This window comes from Fulmarus glacialis, unplaced genomic scaffold (genome assembly GCF_000690835.1).
Source record: "Fulmarus glacialis isolate BGI_N327 unplaced genomic scaffold, ASM69083v1 scaffold16318, whole genome shotgun sequence".
NCBI lineage: Eukaryota > Metazoa > Chordata > Aves > Procellariiformes > Procellariidae > Fulmarus > Fulmarus glacialis.
Genome location: NW_009229094.1, coordinates 29,176 through 51,666, shown reverse-complemented (window position 1 = coordinate 51,666; position 22,491 = coordinate 29,176). Strand labels below are relative to the sequence as shown.

Here is a 22,491-nt window from a genome sequence, read left to right as displayed (position 1 = left end):
AAGCAGGCTAAACACAGGCAGACATGCCTGGTTGAAGCAGGCCACTTGGAAAAAGCTGTCAGTCTCAAGAAGTAACATAAACATGGTCAGAGAGAGAAGTTTAACACGGCACCTGGCAAGAACAAAGCAGCAATTTTTGTTTTCCAAAAAGCAGAACAAAAGTCATCAGCCTCACCTCTGTAACACGTTCATGCCCACAGACCATTTTCAGTTTTCTTTACAGTGAGGTTATTGCTATATGTTTCAGAGTCTAAACACATACACACACACAAATGCACACCACTTCATCAGGGCAGAAGCAAGCTGTACCTCAGGACATCCAAACAACCACCCAGACAAGGCAGATTTTTGAACAGGAATATTTCTCTGAGGTTTGCAGTAAAATAGGTTTGTTACCTTGCAGCATACATTACGCTGAGTTCATCCAATACGTTGCTAAGTTTCACCTGAAGTTCTTTGAGAACAACACTAGCTTCAGGATCCAACTGCAAAGAGATAAGTAATGTTATATTTTACTTGGTTTTGGGTTTTCCATTGCAATTAACGAATTAGGAATTATGTGCAATGATACACGGCACCATGGACAACCAAATGTGGAAACACCTCTAACAACACAGGATTGCTTTAGTAGGCCTAAAAATCCAATTACCATTTAAAGGAAAATATTTGATTGTAATAGCGAAGAATTACATCGTTAGAAATCAAAACTGTGCCATCAAACAATGGCTTTCTATGGGATGGTGCAAATCGTGTTGGCAGTCACAAGAATAGAACTACCATTATCAGGCAAACGGTATTCACAAGGCATCCCAAGAGAAGGATGCATGAGAATGTAGTGTTTGTGTTAATAATACTGCAGATGTTTTTGTCTTTTAATTTTTTTTTGTACATTTCACCATCATCGGTAACTTTTTTGTGATTTGTGTGGAAGATGTTTCCATATTCCCGTTAATGCAGCATAAAAGTAGAACAGCCAGCACTGGGAAAGATGGCTTGAAGACTATCCATGCTGCTTCTACTGATATAGTATGAGGGAAGGGAATCTATTGAGTTTCAGTAGTTCTGTTTCTAAAAGCCTTTAGGACATACATAATTCAAGCACAGTGCAACACATTCTGATGCACAGGGAGAACAGCTCCTGTACCTCTGATACAGGTTTTCTAAACATAGGAAAAAAGAGAATACAGGGGAGAAATACAGTTTTACATTTACAGGGATGGGGATCCATGCATAGATATTTAATAAAAAAGGTACTCTTGATATTGATCAGCACCTTGTTTATTTGCTATGCATTCTTTTTCAAATTAAAAAAAAAAATTGACTTTTTGTCTCCTTGAGCTTTTAGCATTTAGGAAAAATAGTTACAGTCCGTTGTGGGATATGATTGATGATCATCAGGATCAACAGCTGAATGTGAATTAATAGCTGATGTTCCAGGACTTTCAGCTATTTATATCACAATGTTGGGGAATGATTTTCAATGATAATCCTCAAATTCTGGGCTCTGTTCTGCAGTAAGGTCAGACACAGATCTTCTGACACGGGAAATTGCGCATTTAGAATACATAATCAGGTCTGTCTCTATTTGCGCTTTCATATCTTCCAACTGCACGAGTAGTGTTTAGTGCTTATCCTTCATTTGATGCTTCAGAGTACTATGGTGCAGTAGGTCAGCTCTTTTAATCACACTTCAGCGACAAGGGGAAGCTGTCACAGCACGTTGGATAACTTACATGAGACACAGGGACTCTAAGGCAAAGCAAAGAAAAAACAAACTCTGAAACACCCTCAAAGATTACTGTGTTCTGATCTTACACCATCCTTTTTCTCCTTAGAAGTTGTGTGTGCTTTAAAAGCATAGAAAAATCCAAGATTTTCATTACAGTTTTTGACAAAAATCTGAAATAGGTGACAAGGGGAATTACCATACATCCCTTAGAAGATACTCAGTGATGTGTAACACTTTTCTAAACTGAGAAGCTTATATTTTAACACTGTGACTACTTACTGATTTAGTTTTTAATTACTTTGCATTGAGAGAAGTTCTGTGGCTTCTCCACTTCATGTCTTAGTAGTTTCCCTGGCAGATACACTCTGACAGGTCATACACTTAAAGTGATTATTTTCCTTCACATGAAAAGCAGGGATAAAAAAAGCTAATTTTACTGAAATGTCTATATTAGTTAACAAAGATAGAGTTTACTAACAAAGGCAAAGATTTTTCCAGGAAATGCATTTCACTAGGGAATTATACTCCCTCCTTTGGTGGGAAACATACAGAACACAGATTTAAGACCACTGGAATATTAACATTTAACAAATACTGAACACACAAGCATTCACACTGAACGTGGTACATATCAGAGAAAGCACAAAAATACCAGGCAGGCATAAGACTCAAAATTTCTTACCAGATCATGCACAAACCAGAGAATCATCTTGTTAAAGAGGCCAATGTAGTTACTTTCTAACAGAGGTTGTTGTGATAACCAGAAAACACAATATTTTTGCTAAATTCACCTGGAATTGGACTTAGTTTCTCCAAAATTGGATTAAATACTAATATCAGATTGTGGACATAACACACATCATAGAAAGGTGCATGCAAGTGCTAGACGTTTTAGAGGGCTTTGTGCTCACAAATTGCATGAACAAGTTTGTGTGTGCACAGCTGGAGGCATTGGGCAGGACATCCAGCCTTGCGTATACGCATGCTCGTGCTCATTAATGCAGTGTCATAAGGAGGAGGGGAATACAAAGAGGTATGCGGGCTGACCATCCAGGTGCTAGACACCTGGTGATGTGGTGACTAAGAATATGTCAGCAAAATTTTTATTGCTATTGTTATTTTCGTTTAACTACTGGAAAATATGGCAATTTGAGTGTCTCACCAGGACTAAAATGTGCACTTTTCATTTATTTTTCCACTTCCCCTCTATGTGCTAGTGAGTTCCCAGGGCAAATCAGAGGGTCCAAAGGCATCAGCCCTTGACTGGCATCATCCAAATACACCACAGCCATGACCTGCTTTTTTTTCTGATATGGTACAGCTAAGATGGGAACTATTATGATGGTTCTGTACTATGAAATTCTGGGGCGACTTCACAGCTGGTAAAGATGGTTTTAGGATGGCCTTGTGCAGTGGAGATAAGGTAAATCAGCACATCACACACACTAACTATTGTGGATTATATTCTGTATAACTTGTCTTTTATGCATAAATTAATCCACTGACTTTTTAATAGGAAAAATATGTTCAGCTATGATGCCTTACTTAAAAAACAAAACCTTTAGAAAAAAAAATTTCAGTGGAAGTAGGAAGGGTTACTGTCTTACTCTTAAATATTCTAAAAGGCTGTAGTTCACAACATGACTACATTGTGCAAAAATATCACAGTTTTGCAACAACAAGCTCAAAAAGGAATTTTATTTGTGCTTTGGAAGGATCTATTATTTCAGCAATGGTTTGAACAACTCCTGCAAATGCATTTTATACCAGGTTTTCTTGTTCTCAGGAAAGTATTGTGTGGGAAATGCACTATAGCACTGTGCAAATAGTTTGGCTTAATGAAGTTAACAAGCTGCAAGACTTATGCAGGTTGACATCACAACACTCACTACTTGAGGCAGTAACACATAGCTCTCAAAATCACTATGTGAAGGAGGTAAGTTTCCCAGTGAGGCAAATCAGTGATGGAGAGATTAATTCATTTATCTAAGGCTTTCCAGTGACCAAGAGAAGTCCTCAGCATTCTTGACTTGGCTGAGATTATTTACTAGCAAGGGAATAATGATAAAAATAACCATCTCTGTTTCATGAGCCAATCTGTTTCTGGATAGTGCAGAGTTATTATGGGAAGGGAAGTGTGTAAGAATTCAGGTAAATGCAATCTGTAATTCTTCATACTAGTTGCTGCTAGTAGCAGTTTAAGTAAATAGATACAAACACGCTCAGCTGCAGAAGTCTCAGCCACCCAGATGTGATTAAATGAAGAATTACAGGGCTAACCTAGCCCTAGTGTTACCCTACTTTGCAATCAACCAGAAGGAAAGCATGAAAGTGAGGCAAAAGGCAATGCTCATCAGCATCTGAGAAGATGTCACATAGGGATATACAGACATGAAAATGAAGTATCTACAGTATGGGGGACTTTTCTTTTTTGCCTTGAGTCTCATCTGCTCCATAGAGTTTGATGAAGAAGGAAAAAAAAACCATGCCTGAGCAATTTTTCAGGAAAATAAAAGAAAAAAAGCCCTAACTGAGCAGATTATTGTTGGGGGAAAAAAAGATGAATGTAATTAATGTGCCATATCTAATTCAAGAATCGAAAGAGAGAAAAGACCATTTACCCCTTAGCTTCTTGGGTTCCATTTACAGTTCACAGCAGGTGTGGGCTGGTCTTAAAATAAACTGTAGGTTGCTCGGGTGTCAAACTCCGGATTTTTTTAAAGAGCAAACTTATTTTGGTAGTGAAAATGTTATTAACCTGTTAATGTTTAAATCATACTTTTCTACCAATTCTTCATTTGCTTGGCTTTCTCAGGTTCCTAAATATTTCTGTTATTTTACCATCTTCTTAAATAATAGAGTTAATTTTTACCCACAACAGAACATACTCATATATTTGTTGGCACACTTCATAAGATCTGTTAATTATGGATTATTAAATAGATAATTAGAGGTTTGAGTTTTTCTGAATGCTTATCAAAAGCAGAGAATACTTTTGCTGAACAGCTGAAAAAATAAGAAATAAGAAATATTTGAACATCGTTTCCAAATGCTGCCTGTCTAAAACTGTGAATTTTTTTATACATACAAGCCTTGGAAAAGAGTTAAAGATCTGATGAATTTGGCTGCTTTCAATATAATGTGTTAGATTGAGCTATTCCATGCTGTAATTTAATGTGTGCTAGTATGGACATAATCTTGTTAATTGGTAGTGTTTCTATAGAAAACTACAGAGATGCAAATTACTTTTGCATGAGTTAAAGGGAACCTTTTTAATCGGAATTCCATTTGTCTGCAATTTCACAGGTCTAATTGCTTATAGTTTCCTAATGGGACCACCTGGTTACTTCGCTCAGAAAATAGTTTTGCACATTGTATGTACATCTAGGGAATATACAGGTGTTTATCAGATCCGTCCCTTTAGTGGTTCTTTTTGTCTCTGACAGACATCATCCTTCCTTCCCCCCGCCCCGCCCCACGATCTAGATACAGTGAATCCCATTTTGAGATGTTTGGCTGCCACTGCTCTAAATACTTAGGCCTCTGAATTAACAGATTTAAAGATGGACACTTCAGAACTATTCTGCTTAAGTCTAGGCCTCTGTTATCCCACCAAAGTCTTTAGGACCACATATAGATTCCTACAGGAATTCCTAAGCATTACATGTAAAGTTGGAACTGAATTTCCCTGAGAGGAAATACGATTTAGAATCATAGAATCATTAAGGTTGGAAAAGACCTCTAAGATCATTGAGTCCAACCATCAACCCAACACCACCATACCCACTAAACCATGTCCCTAAGCGCCTCATCTACACGTCTTTTAAATACTTGCAGGGATGGTGACTCCACCACTTCCCTGGGCAGCCTGTTCCAAGGCCTGACCACTCTTTCAGTAAAGAAGTTTTTCCTAATGTCCAGTCTAAACCTCCCTTGGCGCAACTTGAGGCCATTTCCTCTCGTCCTATCGCTAGTTACTTGGGAGAAGAGACCGACCCCCACCTCGCTACAACCTCCTTTCAGGTAGTTGTAGAGCGTGATGAGGTCTCCCCTCAGCCTCCTCTTCTCCAGGCTAAACAGCCCCAGTTCCCTCAGCCGCTCCTCATAAGACTTGTTCTCTAGACCCTTCACCAGCTTTGTTGCCTCTTCTCTGGACCCGCTCCAGCACCTCAGTGTCCTTCTTGTAGTGAGGGGCCCAAAACTGAACACAGGATTCGAGGTGCGGCCTACAGTCAATGTAATAGCGTTGTACATAAACAACCTGCTTTTCCTTTCCACCTTTTTTTTGATCCTAATTGCTGTAACTCATTTCTGCCATGTTCTGCCATCTGGTGAAACGCAACACAAGCATTAACATTTTTGTTTCCTTTTATCAGCTTCCAACTTGTAAGACATGAAAAAATGATTTAGTGCAAATATATGCACTCCTTTTGGATGAAATAAACAGGAACTAAACAAAAATTCTACATTATGATAATCTGTTCCCATGATTTTGGACTTAATTTAAAAAAAAAAGACAGTGGGTTGGATTCCACTTTACTACTCTCTATTACAGCAGACTGATCTCACTTATATAATTTTTTAGGTACCCTTCCTGCTTGGCTACAGCAGAAGAGGAGAGTTAATAAAGAAACTCATATTGTTCAGACTATTATATTTTAATGGCAGGAGCGCTGAGAGCCCAGTTTTTTCTCTATTTATAGATCTCCCTGCGCCGCAACATGCAATAGGCCTACTGTGAACATAGGGACTGCTGCTTGGTTGTGGTATTCTGACTGCGTAGTTTGAAAGACATACTGCTCACAATGTGACACTGAGGAGATTAACAGCATTTAATTTTTCTCAGAATTAGTTTTGCTTCAACTGAAATAGGTCTCATTATTCCGCTGAAGATCACCTGACTTTTTATGCCCTCCACAAGCAAAACACTAGACTATTTTCTCCCTGCAAGGAAACTGCTTACAGATTTTATTGCTGGCTTTGTTTCTTATAAGTACCAGTTCAATAAGGCAAACTGGCCATTAGCGTTTATGCTCTTGAAATAGCTAGGGGAATAAGTATTCCAGTTTGAGGACAAACATTTTAGGGGCACTCTGATATGGGTGACAAAAAATTGAACATGAATGTACTTTTCTTCAAGAAATTCCCCTAATGAGGAAAAAAAAAAACTTTGAATGTATTTTTTAGATCTTTTTTTCTTAGACCATGAATCAGAGATGCACTTAAGGTACCTAACAAAGGGATTTTAGAAAAATATCTCCGAATTCTTTCCAAGGATTGCATGTTGCACCACATTTGTAGGAAATATTGTTTTGATACTGTAACACCCTTAATAATTCATCCTCATAAACATCAAAAGGGAAAGCAATAAGGATAAGAAGTGATAAGAGATTTTGAAAAAAAACTGCTATGAAAAACCCTAATTATTTTTTTAGGGGTTTTTTTTATTATATAAGCTATTGGGAGCAAAAGGGAAACGAATATTTTCTTGAGTAAAATGGAACATTTTGGAGATTCAAGAAAATATTCTGATTTGAAAATAATTTGATAGATACAGACTTAAAGTGCTTCTCAGCTTTCTTCTGCCCTTGTCTTCATCAGGATTTATGGAAACTTAGATGTTTTTATGATTCATGATATTCAACATGTAGGATTGGATCCAAGACCTTAATACAAAAGTACTTTGCACAGAACATAACAGCATGGAAGACAAGATTATTTGTAATATTTGGAGAGTGAAAGGGCATTAATAGTAACCAGAAAAAACATAGCCATGTCTGGATGATAAATACGTATTTTTAAAGTTTGATATGAAATTTTCAATGACGACAAGGCTGCAGAAGTTTATTTCATGTTCTCTGGAGCAGAAAGTATTTTTGCCATGGCAGCTTCAAGAAGCTATTACTAGCTCAACGAAACCTCCTCACCATGGAGTTAATCTGTAGGTTCATTTGGAAAGTGTTATTCACTGCATGACACAGGGGACTATCTTACCTCTGCAGCGTCCCACTGTAGATGTGGAAATATGAAATAATGTATTTTCCAATTCTCTCTATAGTGTGGTTACATTAGATCAAAGTTTTGTGAAACTATCAAACAAGAATCTCAAAAAGAAAAAGCTGATGTATGTGTAACTTCTTTTTTAAAGCCAGCTACGGAGAATAAGGGTGGTATATTCATGATCTAAACATTGCTTTTTAACAAGAAGACAGGATTCTGTAGTTTGAAAAGATGTTCATTTCTTCATTACCTTTTCAAAACAGTCAAAGACTACAATCAGTAAAGTATTGAAGCACATGTTTATGTCCTTTTACTGTTGACAGGACTTCAGGTACTTTTAAGTCTTCTGAAATATAAAAGAAGGTAAGGCTAGGCCTTAGTTCTAGACTGTTGAGTAGCAGCTTTTGGTGAAATGGTATCAAATCCTGAATACAAGCAGGCCCTCAGCTACTGAAAAGTGCACTTAAAAAATGTTTTATAGATTTTTTAGAAATTCTGAAAGACTTTACACTACTTGCGTGGTAAAACTTTTCAATTTAGAGTGTCAACTGAATGCCCAAGCATAGCTCTTTTTGACTTTAGATCATAGGGAATTACACAAATGCATCAATGGAAATTAGTAGGAAATGTGACTGTTCTTAGCCTTAGAAAATATGGTCAGGAATAATAAAAGATGCTTACTATCACAAACCTCATAAGAGAATCTCTCTCCTTCTTTCTTCTGCTCAGTGGATTGCAAGTCAAAGGCATTAGACAAAGACATGACACATTACAGACAAAGCACAAAGCACGTATTCTACAAAATTTTCAGATACAGGCAAAACGTACCAATACATAAAAAAAGCAAAGTATAATCCAATACAAACATTAAAATAAAGCTGGCACTACAGATTACAACACAAAACACCCAGTGCTAGCTGAACTTTACAGATCATTAGCATGTTTCTGTGAAACAGTGTTAGATCTTTCTAGTATTGTCAGGACATTAAATAGTTCTTGTGGACTTTTTTTTTTTAAAACATTTTGATTTTCTTCGTAAGCAGAGGCGAAGGCTGTGACAAGGTTGAAAACATGATGCTAATGATCTCTAAGGAACTTTGAATGAACCAGGAAACAAATATGACTCACCTCCTTTCCTCCCATGGACTCAAACATTTTCTCAAGCTGGACTCTTAATTGTTGAATGTTGTTCATCAAGATACAGGGCTATAAAGAGAGCACCAAATTGAGAATGTGCATGTTTTGTTCCTTTTATGTATGAATATGTGTATTCACAGCCTCTGGGCTGAAAACCAGTTCTTCAGCAGCCCTACATTCATGCAATTGTGTTTTTTAGAGGAGGATCTCAGGTTCCTGACCACTGCTGCCTCCCCTTCCTTCTTTAATTCACACTCCTCTTTGCCCAGTCAGCAAACCCCCCCAGCCACTGCCCATTATGCCCTTAAGACAGTGTTGCCCCACAGGAAACTGAACACCTTCTCCCAACCAGCGGGGCAGTTTTCAGAGCCCAGTATTTCACGTCTTGAACCTTCTATCCCATGTAGTTGCTAGTCATATTTAATACGATTACATCTAGTGGATTAATGCAAGTAGTACATTACCGTCTCTTTGAGAGTAGACACAATAATGATCAAAGTACTTTGGGAGTGAAAATAGACTGGGGGAAAGGGAATGCCAGATTGCTTTCTAGAGCCAGTCTTTGCAGAAAACTGTGACAGCACTGTAACCCAGATAATGGCTGATGTTTAAGTATTTTAATAAATCAACAGGCAGTTCTGTTAATAAAAGAATAATATTTCAGAAATGTACACTTTGCATTGCTTGAAAAGTTGGTGAATGAATTAGGCAATAGAATTTTGTAAACATATTATTTTAGTCTAAAAATATTGCTGTTTAAGCTCATTTCTTTAAGGCAGAACACACAGCCACAGTGTAAAAGACAGCAATTGCTGGATAAATATAAAGTAAAAAGTAAAACATGGATAAAATTAAGCAGCTTATTACAAACTTATTGAAGAAAGGATCTATTACTAGGATTTTGTGTACTCAGATTACATTATATGCTAGTTTGATATGGTGCGTGGGAAGCAATAAAACAATACTTGCTAAAAGAGTAGCCTTGGTTGGCCAAGGTCAGTGTGTTCTAGTGCATGATTGGACTAATTTAGACACTGAAGTAATGCATTTCAATAAAACACGTATACTTTTTTCAGAAAACAAGAAGGTGATGGAATGATTACAGTGATTGATACTCATTTGAACCTTTCTAGTTAACAACATGTTCCAATGTAGTGCTGAAACATGGTGGGATTAGATTTTGGTATTCAAAAGATCAATAACATAATTTAGCTTCATTAGTTCTACATTACTCTCAAAGGAATTTGGTGTCAGCATCCTCAACTGAAGGAAAAAAAAGAAATTTGATCTGTCTTCTTAATACTTACATTACTGCTTCCCAGTAAAGCATGCTATTTGGCCTCCTACAAAAGACAGCTGGCTTTGATAATGGTTGAAATATCGCCTCTCTTCCTGTCTCTTGAAAAATCCACAAACCCCACTTCTTCTATTTGTTTATCTACCTTCTATTAATTTATGATCACTAAGACTGTGTCCTCCTCTCCTGTGCTATCTCCTCTCTTCTGACACATTCATTATTCTGGAAATTACCTGCAATATCACAAATCAATTATTATGATTTCTGATGAGGGAATAAGTAGCTGAATATAACATCTTGGTTCTTTCGTTCAAAACAAGTGCAAACGCCTTTGGCAATATACTGAAGCTATGAGATAAATACTTCATACTAAGGCAGTTTTCAAGGTTTCCTTTGAGGCTAGCTAAGGTTGCTCTTTCAGAGCCTAAGCCTCAATGGAAAAATTTCTATTGCTGTCAGTAAACAACAGAACCGGAGCTTAAAAACATTCTCATCTGATTATTTCATTATCATCTTGTCTTTCAGAATACTCTTTGCAGCAATTTACAGGAATCAGACAGCCAGATGTAACAACACATAAAAGTGAGTGGCAAGTGGTTTTAAACCAGGTTTGTTTGTAAACCCTGACAGGAGGTGGAAGATAAGAAGATGTTTTTACATTAGATACATGTCTTTATGAAAAGCACCTTTGGTATGCTTTTATTTGAACAATTTATGTGCACATTTTATAGTGTTTAATAAAAATATTAGAAGTATTGACTTGAAAAAGAATGCCAAAATCTAACTTTAATAATAAAAAGTATTTGTTTTAATCTCTTCTATCAACTCTAATGCAGAAGATGGACTTCTAATATAATAGAGATCATCAGATCAAATGGTCTTTTATTAAGCTAAAAGTATGTATTTCAAAAAGGTAGCTTCTGTTAAAAATAAGTTATGTCCCCCAAAGGCATTTGATATAATACTTTATATCATAATGAGATTAATTCCATCTAAAGCTTTAGTAAAGATTGGCATACCAGGGTGACTTCAGAAATCAATCACTCCAACAATTAAAAAAATCCCATTGGACAGGCCAAAAACCTACACAAATAGTTTGACTTGATGACTCAACACTATGTATTAAAACTCATTTCGTCTAGAAAGCAGTAAGCTTTTTTTCATATTAGCATTAAATTGAAAGAAATGGAAAAACATAGCTACAAAATTATTTCTTACATTAAATTTTTAGAATAGTTATGGCTCATATTGGGTCAAATACAGAGACAGATTATTTTAGATGAAGCTTGGTTTGGCCTGATTAACGTTAAAGTAGATGATGTGTAATGCATTCACTCCTTCATACTGGGGAGAGAGTGTTGTGTTGTTTTCAGCTCTGTATTTGCCCTGGAGGGGAGAGAAGTAAGGAATATACAGAAGGTGTACCTGTAAAGTTAAAAATGCATGAAGATTTACATCCTGCTAGATTATGGGGAAAAAAACTGGCAATGTGGTGTGCTTATCTATCATATATCAACTGGTATCCAGTGACAGGATGCATGGGAATGGTTCAAAGCTGCGTCAGGGGCGGTTCAGGCTTAATGTTAGGAAGCATTCCTTTACCGAGAGGGTGGTCAAACACTGGCACTACTGAGAGGGTGGTCAAACACTGGAACAGGCTTGCCAGAGAGGTGGTCGATCCCCCAAGCCTGTCAGTGTTTAAGAGGCATATGGACAATGCCCTTAACAACGTGCTTTAACTTTTGGTCAGCCCTGAATTGGTCAGGCAGTTGGACTAGATGATTGTTGTAGGTCCCTTCCAGCTGAAAGAGTCTAGTCTAGTCTAGTCTAGTCTAAACTGGCATGTTTCCTAGTGTTTCTACAGCTATAAGACAGATTCTTCTTACACAATGATTGCCAAACTTGGCCTGGTACTTTTACCCTTTTCAGATGCTGAAAAGATTTAGTTCTGCCAGAAGAAAGATGTGTAGATATCTACTAAGGTGAGTCTTTTCAATGTGTTCACTGCATGCAAAGGGCTTCGAAGTTGAAAATATGTGGAGTGGAAAGTTAAATCTGAGACATGACACATCTATATAAATAAAAGTCACTTCTCTATAAAAACTTGTATATAAAACTTCTACTTAATAATAAAGTTTTGAGTTTGGTATTTTTATTTATTAATTCTATTTTAGTCAAAATTGTGTAAAAGGAACAGAATGGTATAAGTCTCTCCTAGCAAATATATCTGTGGCCTGAAAAATTAGTAAGTTTAGTCTTTTGTAATATTGCTCATAAGAAGAACCACCAATAATTGATATTTAGCTGCAATAGATGTCTTCCTGAATTCTATTATTGTGTATATGTTGGTGACCTCTAGATTATGACACTGTCTCACACTACAGAGAGCACTGGCAAGAATGAGTGTGTCCTCGAGCCATGCGCAGGGATGTGACAAATATAGCTGAAATCTGTGTATAAGCTATATAAGGGCTGTACTTTTAAACATGAATAGTATGAGGATGGTGCTGCAGTTATTTATCTAACTGTAGATTGATACATACTACTAAATATAGCAGACATAGCACTAAACGTTGCCTGCCTTGGGAGTACTAGCTTTGATTGAATATCAGTGATACTGAAAAGTCAGTTTACAAGAACAGTTTTCCTTGGTCATGTTAAGCTATTGATAATGTCTTGATTTGCTTAACCACATCTTTAGTGTCCATAACCCCTTTATTTCTGGTCCTTCATCAGGGAGTCCTTTGTAAGCAGTAAGGCAACAAAATAGCACATGATTTTCTTCTCACTGCTGCGTGGATAAAGCACAGAGAGTGACTGGTAGTAGCAGAAAAGTCTGCACACACTCCCTGCACAGGGAACAATGATCTTATAAACTTTCTCATGATAAATTGATAAAAAGAAGCAAGCGAATGCAAAATGAAAACGCAAACAAAAATATTTTCTTCTGTTTGGAAAAAAAGATGAAGATATATTCACCATATTCACCATTGTATAAGGCTGTTATCCAGTGAGTGTTTCTGGCTATCTTGTAAGTTTTTTTCTACTTTAATACTGAAATTATTAACTAGGATTCTTAGCTAATGCCACCTATTCCAGCTTTTACACAGCAATGTAAGCAGCTATGAAAACATGCTGACCTTACTAAAAAACAAAGCAAAACAAAAATCCCTTCCTCCCTTCATGCTTCTTCTCATACACAAAAGTGATTACATTTTCAAAAAGTACAGTAAGTCATTTAAAGGTAATTTCTGAGGCAGAAACAAAACAGAGCTTTTTACTCACCACGTTTTCTTTATCACAATATGAGCTGAAGTAATTTGAAATAATTACAGCATACTGAAGAAGAACTTTGTTGATAGTCTAGGAGAGGAGAAGAATCTTTTAAGTGGTAAATTTCATCATGTAAAACAAAAATAATAAAAAAAACACAAAAAAGGAGGTTTATATAAATTATAGATTTTACAGGTGCTTACACATTTAGTATATAGTATTTTTTTAGATATAACATAAACAATCATGTGAGCACATTTTCCAATCCCTGCACAACAGATGGTGGATTGTTTTAATGGAATGTAATCTTCGATAGCAGAGATACTTTAATTTTAGTCATACAGTTTTTGAGAAGCATTGAGAGCTCTACTCCTTGCAACGTGCTACATACTTAATGGAACAGTAACAAGCTCAAAAAATCTTCTAGGGTGACAATGCATAGATTAAAAAGATAATGGAAAAATAAGACCAAGGGAGCACCGTTTAAAGCCTGGCAATAATGAGCTTGCCTTACAATAATCATGTAAATAGGAACTTTGCAAATGGAAAACTGTTGCAATTGAAGAACAGGAATAAATGTAAATGCAAACTTTTTTAAAGCCATCAGGGCTGTAATAGAAACCTAAAGCTTGTGAAGAAATGTTACAATCCAAATAGAAAGCTGGCCTAACAAAGTTGAGTTTATCAAACAGCAGATGAATAAGAACTACCACCTCAGGGCTTCAACCAGCAATACTTTATTGCCATACCCTGAATTTTTCCTTCCCTTGCACTGACTAATTAGATAATTGCATTTCACTGAATTGCTTCATTAATGGAATTGAAATCAGTGCTTAGCTAGAATAATAATAGATTGTATAACATATATAAATATGAAATCTCAGAGAGGATAGAACTTCTCAAACTGGTAAATTATTTTGACAAAGTAGATGAAACACAGTCTTAAGACACAGACAGCGTGTCTTTCTAAGGATCCCGGTCAAAAATACAAGAGATTGATTTTAAACAACATTGGGATTTGCTTTTAAGTACGTGGCAACACAATGTCACTCTCTGAAACTTAGTTGAGATGCATCGATTTTAATTTACCTTCGCAAATCTTCTCATTAAATGAGATAGTGCTTCTGGATTAGGACACTCCAGTTTCCTAATAATCTCAAAGCTTTGATTGAGCTGTGTGAAGACATCAACCACAGAACAAGAAAAGAGGGCATGATCTGATGTTTGCTGAAACTAGAGAGAAACATTCAAATGAGTTAACTTGTTCAGAGATCAAAACTGTATTAACTGATTTTCTTACACATGAAATTCTTCCTAGAGTCATAAAAAGTAATAAACAAAAAATAAATTTGAAAAAAAAAGTCTCACTGATAATACTGAGAAATGTGGCTTTTCACATTTCTATTACTTTCAAACCTCTTAAAAATAAAACCAAAATTCTCTTTCATGACATCAGTATCATATCAGACTTTAGTGAAACCATATGGGGAATTTAGGCAGATGGAATTAGAGCAGGAATTTGCCCATAGGGTTATCTTCCAAAAACTGTTACTGACCGCGTATCTTGTGAAGTCTAAGAAGGATACCGTGGGACCAAATGTACTTCTGGTTTTGCAATACTAAATAACTGTCTTCATACTTTCTTTATTCTTTTCTTTAAAAAGTAAAGGCTCACCCCATCTTTTTTGTCTCTTTCTAGTGCTCCATGAAGAAATTCCATTGAGACATCCTCATTTTCATCCAGCCACTGAATGACAAATGGTTCAAACCACCTGAAAATTAAAAACAATTTTGTAAAATAAAGTAAGTACATTTCATAAAGATCCTGAGAGGAGAGATGCCATACCACCCAGCAGTTTGGCATCTTGTGTCTTCATATCTGTTCTAGCTGTTAAAAAGTCTATCATCCTAGAAAAATTTTTGTCACAAAAGACACTGTGGCTACCAAAATGTCTTTCAGGCTTCAGTTTCACAATACTCTAAACTGGTCTACCCCAGTGATGTAAAATTAGCAGTAGCCATCAGAGAAATGTGTCCATGTTTTGCAGGGGATCATATTCTGCACAATTTTTTTTAATTTTAGAATGTGTCTTTTATCATTATTGGTTCTTTGTTAACATTTATTTTTTATTTGTATGTGAAACAACTTGGAGAAAACTTTGCTTTAATAAAACATCAGCTTTTTTATTTAAAAGAAAAATGTAAAGCAATAACAGGCCCCAAACCATCGGAAAATCAGCAGACTTGCAGAAGATTAAGGATGAGATTAAGGATGGCTCACATAAAAGGACAAGATTGAATGTACCAATTGCGGGAGGAAAGACGAAAATGAAAACAGCAGCTGAATATTAACCCAATGCAGTAAGAGTAATTTCAGTAGTATATCCCATTAGCATTGTATCTTTATCCAATATCTAATACTGCTGCTGTTCCCACATTTCGTAGCTTCCTCAGGCATTTTCTGACCAAAATATTTTGTCATCTATGAAGAGCTGCAGTTACAGCAGTTGGATAAAGAGTCCTATGAAATAGCTAATAACACTTTTGATACCTGGACTATTACATTTGATAGAATGAAGATTAAAGAGGCGAAAGTGCGAAAAGTAAAGAGTTGTCAGTGCTATGCACCTTGAGATCTTGCACAAACTTGAGCATAAATATTTGACCAAAATAAACCTTACACCAAGCCTAAACTCATGGGACACTTCCCTATACACTACTTACAGAGAGTATTCAGGTACTGCATCCTTGAAAGCAGAGAGTTCTCGCACATACTCATTATAAAACCATTTCACTTTGAAGTGCAAATTCATATAATCTGTGCTTTTGCATAACCGCTGCTTTTCATGTTCTGTAATGGAATGAGTTGAAATAAAAGCATTTAATAACATTCTAACAGCAAATAACATGCTTGTGCCTCAATGCACCAGTGACATAATAATACAGTACTTGCATTTTAAAGCACAATTGGTTTGATTTTTTTAGAGGTAGTAGTATCCGCAATTTCAATCTTCAGGTTCTGAGTACCCTTCAGGAAAACAAAACAAAATAAAGACCAGACCACAAGTTAAGCTTTTCAACTCTCTTCACTGCAGTGAGGAAAACCCACAAACTTGCTGACTTCCTATTCTTTAGATGCTTCTTTGGTTGTTACAAAATGGTTAAGAAGCTGTGTCAGGTGTCAAGTTAGAAAAGACAACTATAGCTGTGTAGTAGCCAAACAAAGTAACAACTATAAATGTCAGTCCTATATGAATCTGTGACACCTGCATTAGTAAATGGGCTGCATTTATCACATATAGTTAAGAAAGAGGAGACAACGCCGCAGCTCTACAGCCCTCTGATTTATACATGGCACAAGTAGAAAAGCTGGTTTAATAAGGTGTTTTTGAAGTTTTTCAGATGGGCTTCTCCACCTTCCCAGTGTCCTCCTGTTTTCAACATAATGGATACGCAAATTATCATGGATGGCACGAGTCATGGAGCCACCTGTAACCACTTTCTGCATTTTTAAAGAATGATGTCATTTGGAACAAATGTCCATCTTTCTTCCAGGATTATGATCCTTATTTTAGCTTATCCACAAGTCTTTCTCACCCAGCCACTTCAGGCCCCGGACAGCTCCACTGTTTCACTCCATTAGCTATCGGGCTCTTAGTCCTTGCTCAAATCTTTCATTTCCTTCTCCCACAGCAGGAAACCACGGATCCACAAATCTTGGGCAGAGTAATCCTTCCTTCACTTATTGCTCACAGCTTCCTAAAATTTCCACAGATCTCATCTGTTTGAGGTGTCATGTCACTTGCACATTCTTCCTTAAGCAAAAGACTAACCTCTTTTCCCAGCTCCCTTAAAAAGTGATCTAATACAGATGCTCGGCAGGAATGATGTTCTTGTGTAAATAGTATGTGTTAAGAACTCACCTCATTCAAACCTCCTTTTTGCTCCTTACTTCTGCTTGCATCATAACATAGCATTACACAAATTTTTCATATATATTTGGATGTGAACCTGATTTTACGTAACAGCGGGAGCATCCCATCCTCTGTCATACACACACATGAATATAGCACTCAGTTCTCTGTCAGAGCAAATGCACTGTGAAATACACATTCTGGATTTTTCAGATCTGACCAGGTACATTAACAGGAAATTTTTAGTTTTATTATTATGCCAAATCAGCATTCTAGTAATATCACCATGCCATACAAGAAATAAGTGTTTCAGAAGCATATTATTATGCAGTGAGTTACTAAGTTTTGTGGAATCTGCTTATGAAGTGCCCCTGTGAGCTTTTATTGCCTTTTTAGCATTGTGTTAGCATTTTCACCTTCAGTGCCTTTTCATGACACTCCAGAAAAATCAGTAAATCAGTTTCTGTCTAAATATTGCATTTGTTCTTGCCCAATTGCTACTTGAGGGTATTACAAATTCTCCCTAGCATAGTATCATTGGTTACTAGCCTTAGACAGAACCACAGAGAGAAAGATGTATAAGATGTATGCATACTCTCATGGTTCTTACTTTCTACACAGCTGAGGAATCTTACTTTTTTATTCTGGTAGGAGCTTTTCCACAAGCTATTATTGTAGACAGCTAGATGACCAAACATTTGCTCAATAAAAGGTAGTTCTTAAGAGTGATACCAGCCTTTGACTGAGAACAATTATCTTATTGCTATCAAATTCACTGCACATCTAGTGCTCAAGTCATTATTAAGAATAATCTGTCTTATACTGAATCCCAATAGAGTGGAATTTCTGAAATGAATAGCATTTTTTCATTCAAGTGTTGCATTAATAGGTTATTAGATTATACAATGCAACTTAAGAATGTTTGCTATAGTATCACAAACCAAACAAATGCTTATTTCAATTTTAGAAATGAGCTGCTGCTAATGATGGGCAAACTTGTCCAGGAGGGTACGACTTATACAATACCATTCATTTATATTTCCTCTTTTAAGTTAAGATCTAAATTATAACACATTAGAAATGAGCACAAAAGTCATTCATGAATAATTGAGTTTTTTACTTCAGGCTGTTATACCTTGGAAAGAATATTTCAAAAGAGTCTCCTAGGATATTACTTGTAGCTACATATAAGTAGCTAATTCCTAATATTAACCTATGAGAACATCAGAAAATACTTCACATGATCTACAAAGTCATTTTGTATCCATGCATATTACCTCTTCAGTTTATATAAACCAATGAACAGAGAAAGCAGATGCCCATATCAGTCAGCCCATGACAATTTTAACTGATGATATTAGATGGGTTTATCCACAGTAACCATGGATTTCAGTTAGAAAGCACAGGAACATCACTGTAGGCATTCTAAATTTAGATTAAGACCCATGGATTTCTTTCTTAATTTCTGAAAAACTTGCACAAGTTAATGCAAATGTGAGACAACACAGGATATATGTATGCAATTTGGAGATCTGTCTTTTTTCCTGGAAGGAAAGCTGGCACTGTATTTTCCTATACAGATATATCCATTTTGGACTTTCTGGAAGACAGATGTAGTAGCTGCACAATACAACTCTTTCTAAAAAAGTCCACTCTTGCTTTGCAAAATTATTATAATACTGAGTCAGCATTGAACTAAACCTGCCAATTGTATGCTGTGCAAATGTGCTCAGCAGAGATTATGATGGAAATACTAGACCTTTCCCATAATTGATTCTAGATAAACGGAATCTCCAGTATAGTAAACCTAATATTATTAATCTTTTTTTGTGCTGCTACTTTTATGAAACGTTCCTTGTAGTGCAGCATATTTTTATAAACATCTGTTAATCTGCTGAGTTTCATCACAAGGACATTTGCAGTTCCCATTAGTGATAATGACACATTATTCTATATTACTGTATCATGAATCAATGAAAAAATACTGATAAGATTTCTGTAAACCGTAAAATCTGTAAACTGTAATCTGTGTGTATGGGCACATTAGCTACTTTTAACTATCGCAGTTCCAATAAGAGCATCTTTTTTACAGTATTGATTACACTGTGGGGTTTTTTTAACATCTCCTTAGGGGTAATGCTCTAATGCACATATGCTTTCCACAGGTTTGCGGTAACAGACGTTGTACCTGCAACTACAATGAAAACTGTATAAAGAGTTGTTCCACCTCAGTTGTACAAATTACAATTACAGTAACACCTTTAAGAAGACTTCCAGTAAGCAAAAGCACTGAGAAAAAGAAATAAATCTGCTGTTCAGGTGCTGTTCGTGTAACCAAGAAAGAGGAGAGATTTTTTTAAAAAGACTAGTAAATGGAATGCAATAATATATGCAAATGTGTTTGGTGTGTGATGAAGTCAGCCACTTACCTGGTGACAATGTACCTAGCAAATAATCCAGTTGCAGACAATCGTTCTTTTACAGAAAAATGTATAAAGAGACATTGTAGGAAGGACTATAATCCAACGTACTTTCCTCACAGGCCTGTGACCAAACAGCAATACTTTGGAATCATGTTTGATTTCTGGCTGATTTTCCCAGCAATTGCTAAAGAAAGCTGAGATGATTTTCTTAAGGCAGCAAACAAAAAGAAACTATTATGTTTTGGTCTGATGTTTGTAGTGTCATAGTATTTTGTCAATAAAGTCATAATGATGACTTCAAGCAGAAACATCTACATGACACTAAAGACATAATGCCATTTTACAAACTGGAATAGAATCCTGTTCACTACAGGATCCTTCTTTCTTTTTGAGGCAATAACATCATTCTGAGTATCCATGTAATTTTTGATAAGTATTAGTAGCTAAAAAAAGGAAAAAAAGGGTAATCTAACAACCTTTATAAAGATGAACATTATAAATATTCAGGTAATCAATCTGATATTTTGTTCAACTCTAATTTTGCATTATTTGGGTACAAAAGCAGAAAGCATTTTTTTTTTTTCTACAGCAGTTTCCTAGCCACTGTTTTTTGTAACAACATACAGTTAAACTGCTTGAAGGATTCTAATGAGGTGGTTTTAAAGAATATTTCGAATCCTTACGAAAAAGAACTGCAGGAAGGAAATTTTTCTGTAAAAATGAACAAATTGACTAGATATACATGAATACATATGAATTTCTAACAAAAAAACCCTGTCCAGTTTCCAGGCTTTAAAGGTAATGTTTCAGAGACGAATAACTACTACAAAGAATATTTATGTGTAGCAAATTAATTATATCACAATTAGTTGGTTTGACAGTTACATACATGCTGTTGTACTACAGCTTATTAAAATGGAAATGATTGAGACTAACCACAAGGGAATTGTGTTTGGATTAACTGCAAAATTTCCCATCAAACATCAGATGCTATTTGTAACCATTGTGACATAATTCCATATGATTTGCAGTAATTACTTACCAATCATTCTAGAGACTACCAGCTGCATATTTTGTCTGTTTCTTTCAGAACTGCTGTTTCAGAAAAGCTATTTCCAAACTTTCAGTCGTATAATTGGGAAGTGTATGCATGGCACAAACTGAGCATGGCTAGTGGAAGAAAAGCTCTTAAGGAAGTCCTGTGAGGAACGATATTGATTGCGTACGAATTGGTATTCCTCCCTCTGAATCACTGTGGAAACGTTACACCAGTATGATGCACCTGTGGTTTGGGATTCCCTACAGTACAGAAGTTGGTTGCTGTGCCATTGCCTCTTTTAATGTGGGTAGTATGCTTATAGTGCTCTAGACTTAATCTCTGTACCGCTGAAATGAACTGGAAGACTCTAATGGAATGTAACATACTGGATCAGGCCACAAATGAAGAAAAATGTAAACTTAAACAACGTTCATAACCGATTTAGAAGGAAACATTACATTCTACTAGACATCTCATCCCAGGGTTCTTGTACTTTGCTAAAGGCAATGGAAGTCACTGGTTATTAACTGAAATACAGAGCAGGGCACAACTAATTGATAATTATGTATAATTTACATTGATTTTGATAATGTGAAATACTACTGGTCTTTCTGAAAGGGCTCTTTGTGTCAAGATAAATATAGTAAACTGAAAACTGAAAAACTTCTGTCATTACCTCCTTTTTTGGATTGCACTTACAATAGATTTACAACTAAACCCCCCTCTAATTATCTTTTTAAAAATAAATTGTGTCTTTCATAAAAGACTTCTACATATTCAATCTTTTCTCTGCATTTGCTTGGAAATTTTCATCAAAATATCTTTGAACACTTCACAAACATAATGGATTACACCTTGAACATCTCTATGAGGTGATTATATTCACATTTTACAAATGAGAAACTGAGGTATAGGGAGATCAAGTGAATTTACTAAGGGAACATACATAAATTATGAAAGGCAGTGTAGATCTCGTGTTCAAAGATTTCTTAACCAGAGAGTCCTATTCCTCACTGAACAGAGACCAGGGAAGGAAGGCAGACTGTCTCATTCTGAATTGTGAGAAAAAATGGATTTACTGTTCTTTTTTGTCTTCTTGCCTGCAGTGGAAGTGAGCTAATCAATCCTTGACTTAATGCAGTGCACTTTAAAAGCTGCCCTTTATATTCAAGGAGGAGCTCTCAAAGCGAGAGGCCGTTTGCTCAGAGTGCTCTGCTTTGCTTCACGTTTCACAGCAGGTACAACTGAGTTCAAGGCCACCCACTTAGCATCTGAAAAGGCAGAGCTGTACATTACTTTCTGGGAGAGGTAAACTGCTCATGGGAACTTCAAGGGCATCAAACACCAATATTACATACTAAGGGATGCAACATGTAATATCGTAAAAGATGTGTGAATCTGCTGCAAACAACCCTATTTTCTACTACAAAACTTTCCATTTGCCATTTTTTACCTACTGTGTTATACAGCCTAAACATTTCAAATTACTTTAGGGAAATTAACTTTGATATCTTAACATTACTGAGTTGCTTTTTTGACTCCTCATTGAAAATTTAGCATGTTAGTCTCATCAATTAATTACTACTTCACAGCCAAATACTTCCAGAAAAGTTCCAGAAAGTGGATGGGTATATCACCAACAGGACAACTCAAGATGCAAAATACGCAGTTTGATTAAG

At 36.1% G+C, this 22,491-nt stretch overlaps 1 protein-coding gene across 1 annotated transcript in view; it reads right to left on the bottom strand.

Annotated features, from left to right (window-relative positions):
* The window catches only part of LOC104081124 (protein unc-13 homolog C-like), a gene marked incomplete at its 5' end in the record, with an annotated part of 78,129 nt that overhangs the window by 32,206 nt on the left and 23,432 nt on the right, over positions 1-22,491 (bottom strand). Inside the window, 6 exons of the mRNA XM_009583741.1 lie at positions 397-485; positions 8,858-8,935; positions 13,449-13,526; positions 14,526-14,669; positions 15,112-15,208; positions 16,161-16,287. Of these exons, the coding sequence (XP_009582036.1) occupies positions 397-485; positions 8,858-8,935; positions 13,449-13,526; positions 14,526-14,669; positions 15,112-15,208; positions 16,161-16,287 (613 nt within the window). The remainder of the gene's footprint in view (positions 1-396; positions 486-8,857; positions 8,936-13,448; positions 13,527-14,525; positions 14,670-15,111; positions 15,209-16,160; positions 16,288-22,491) is intronic.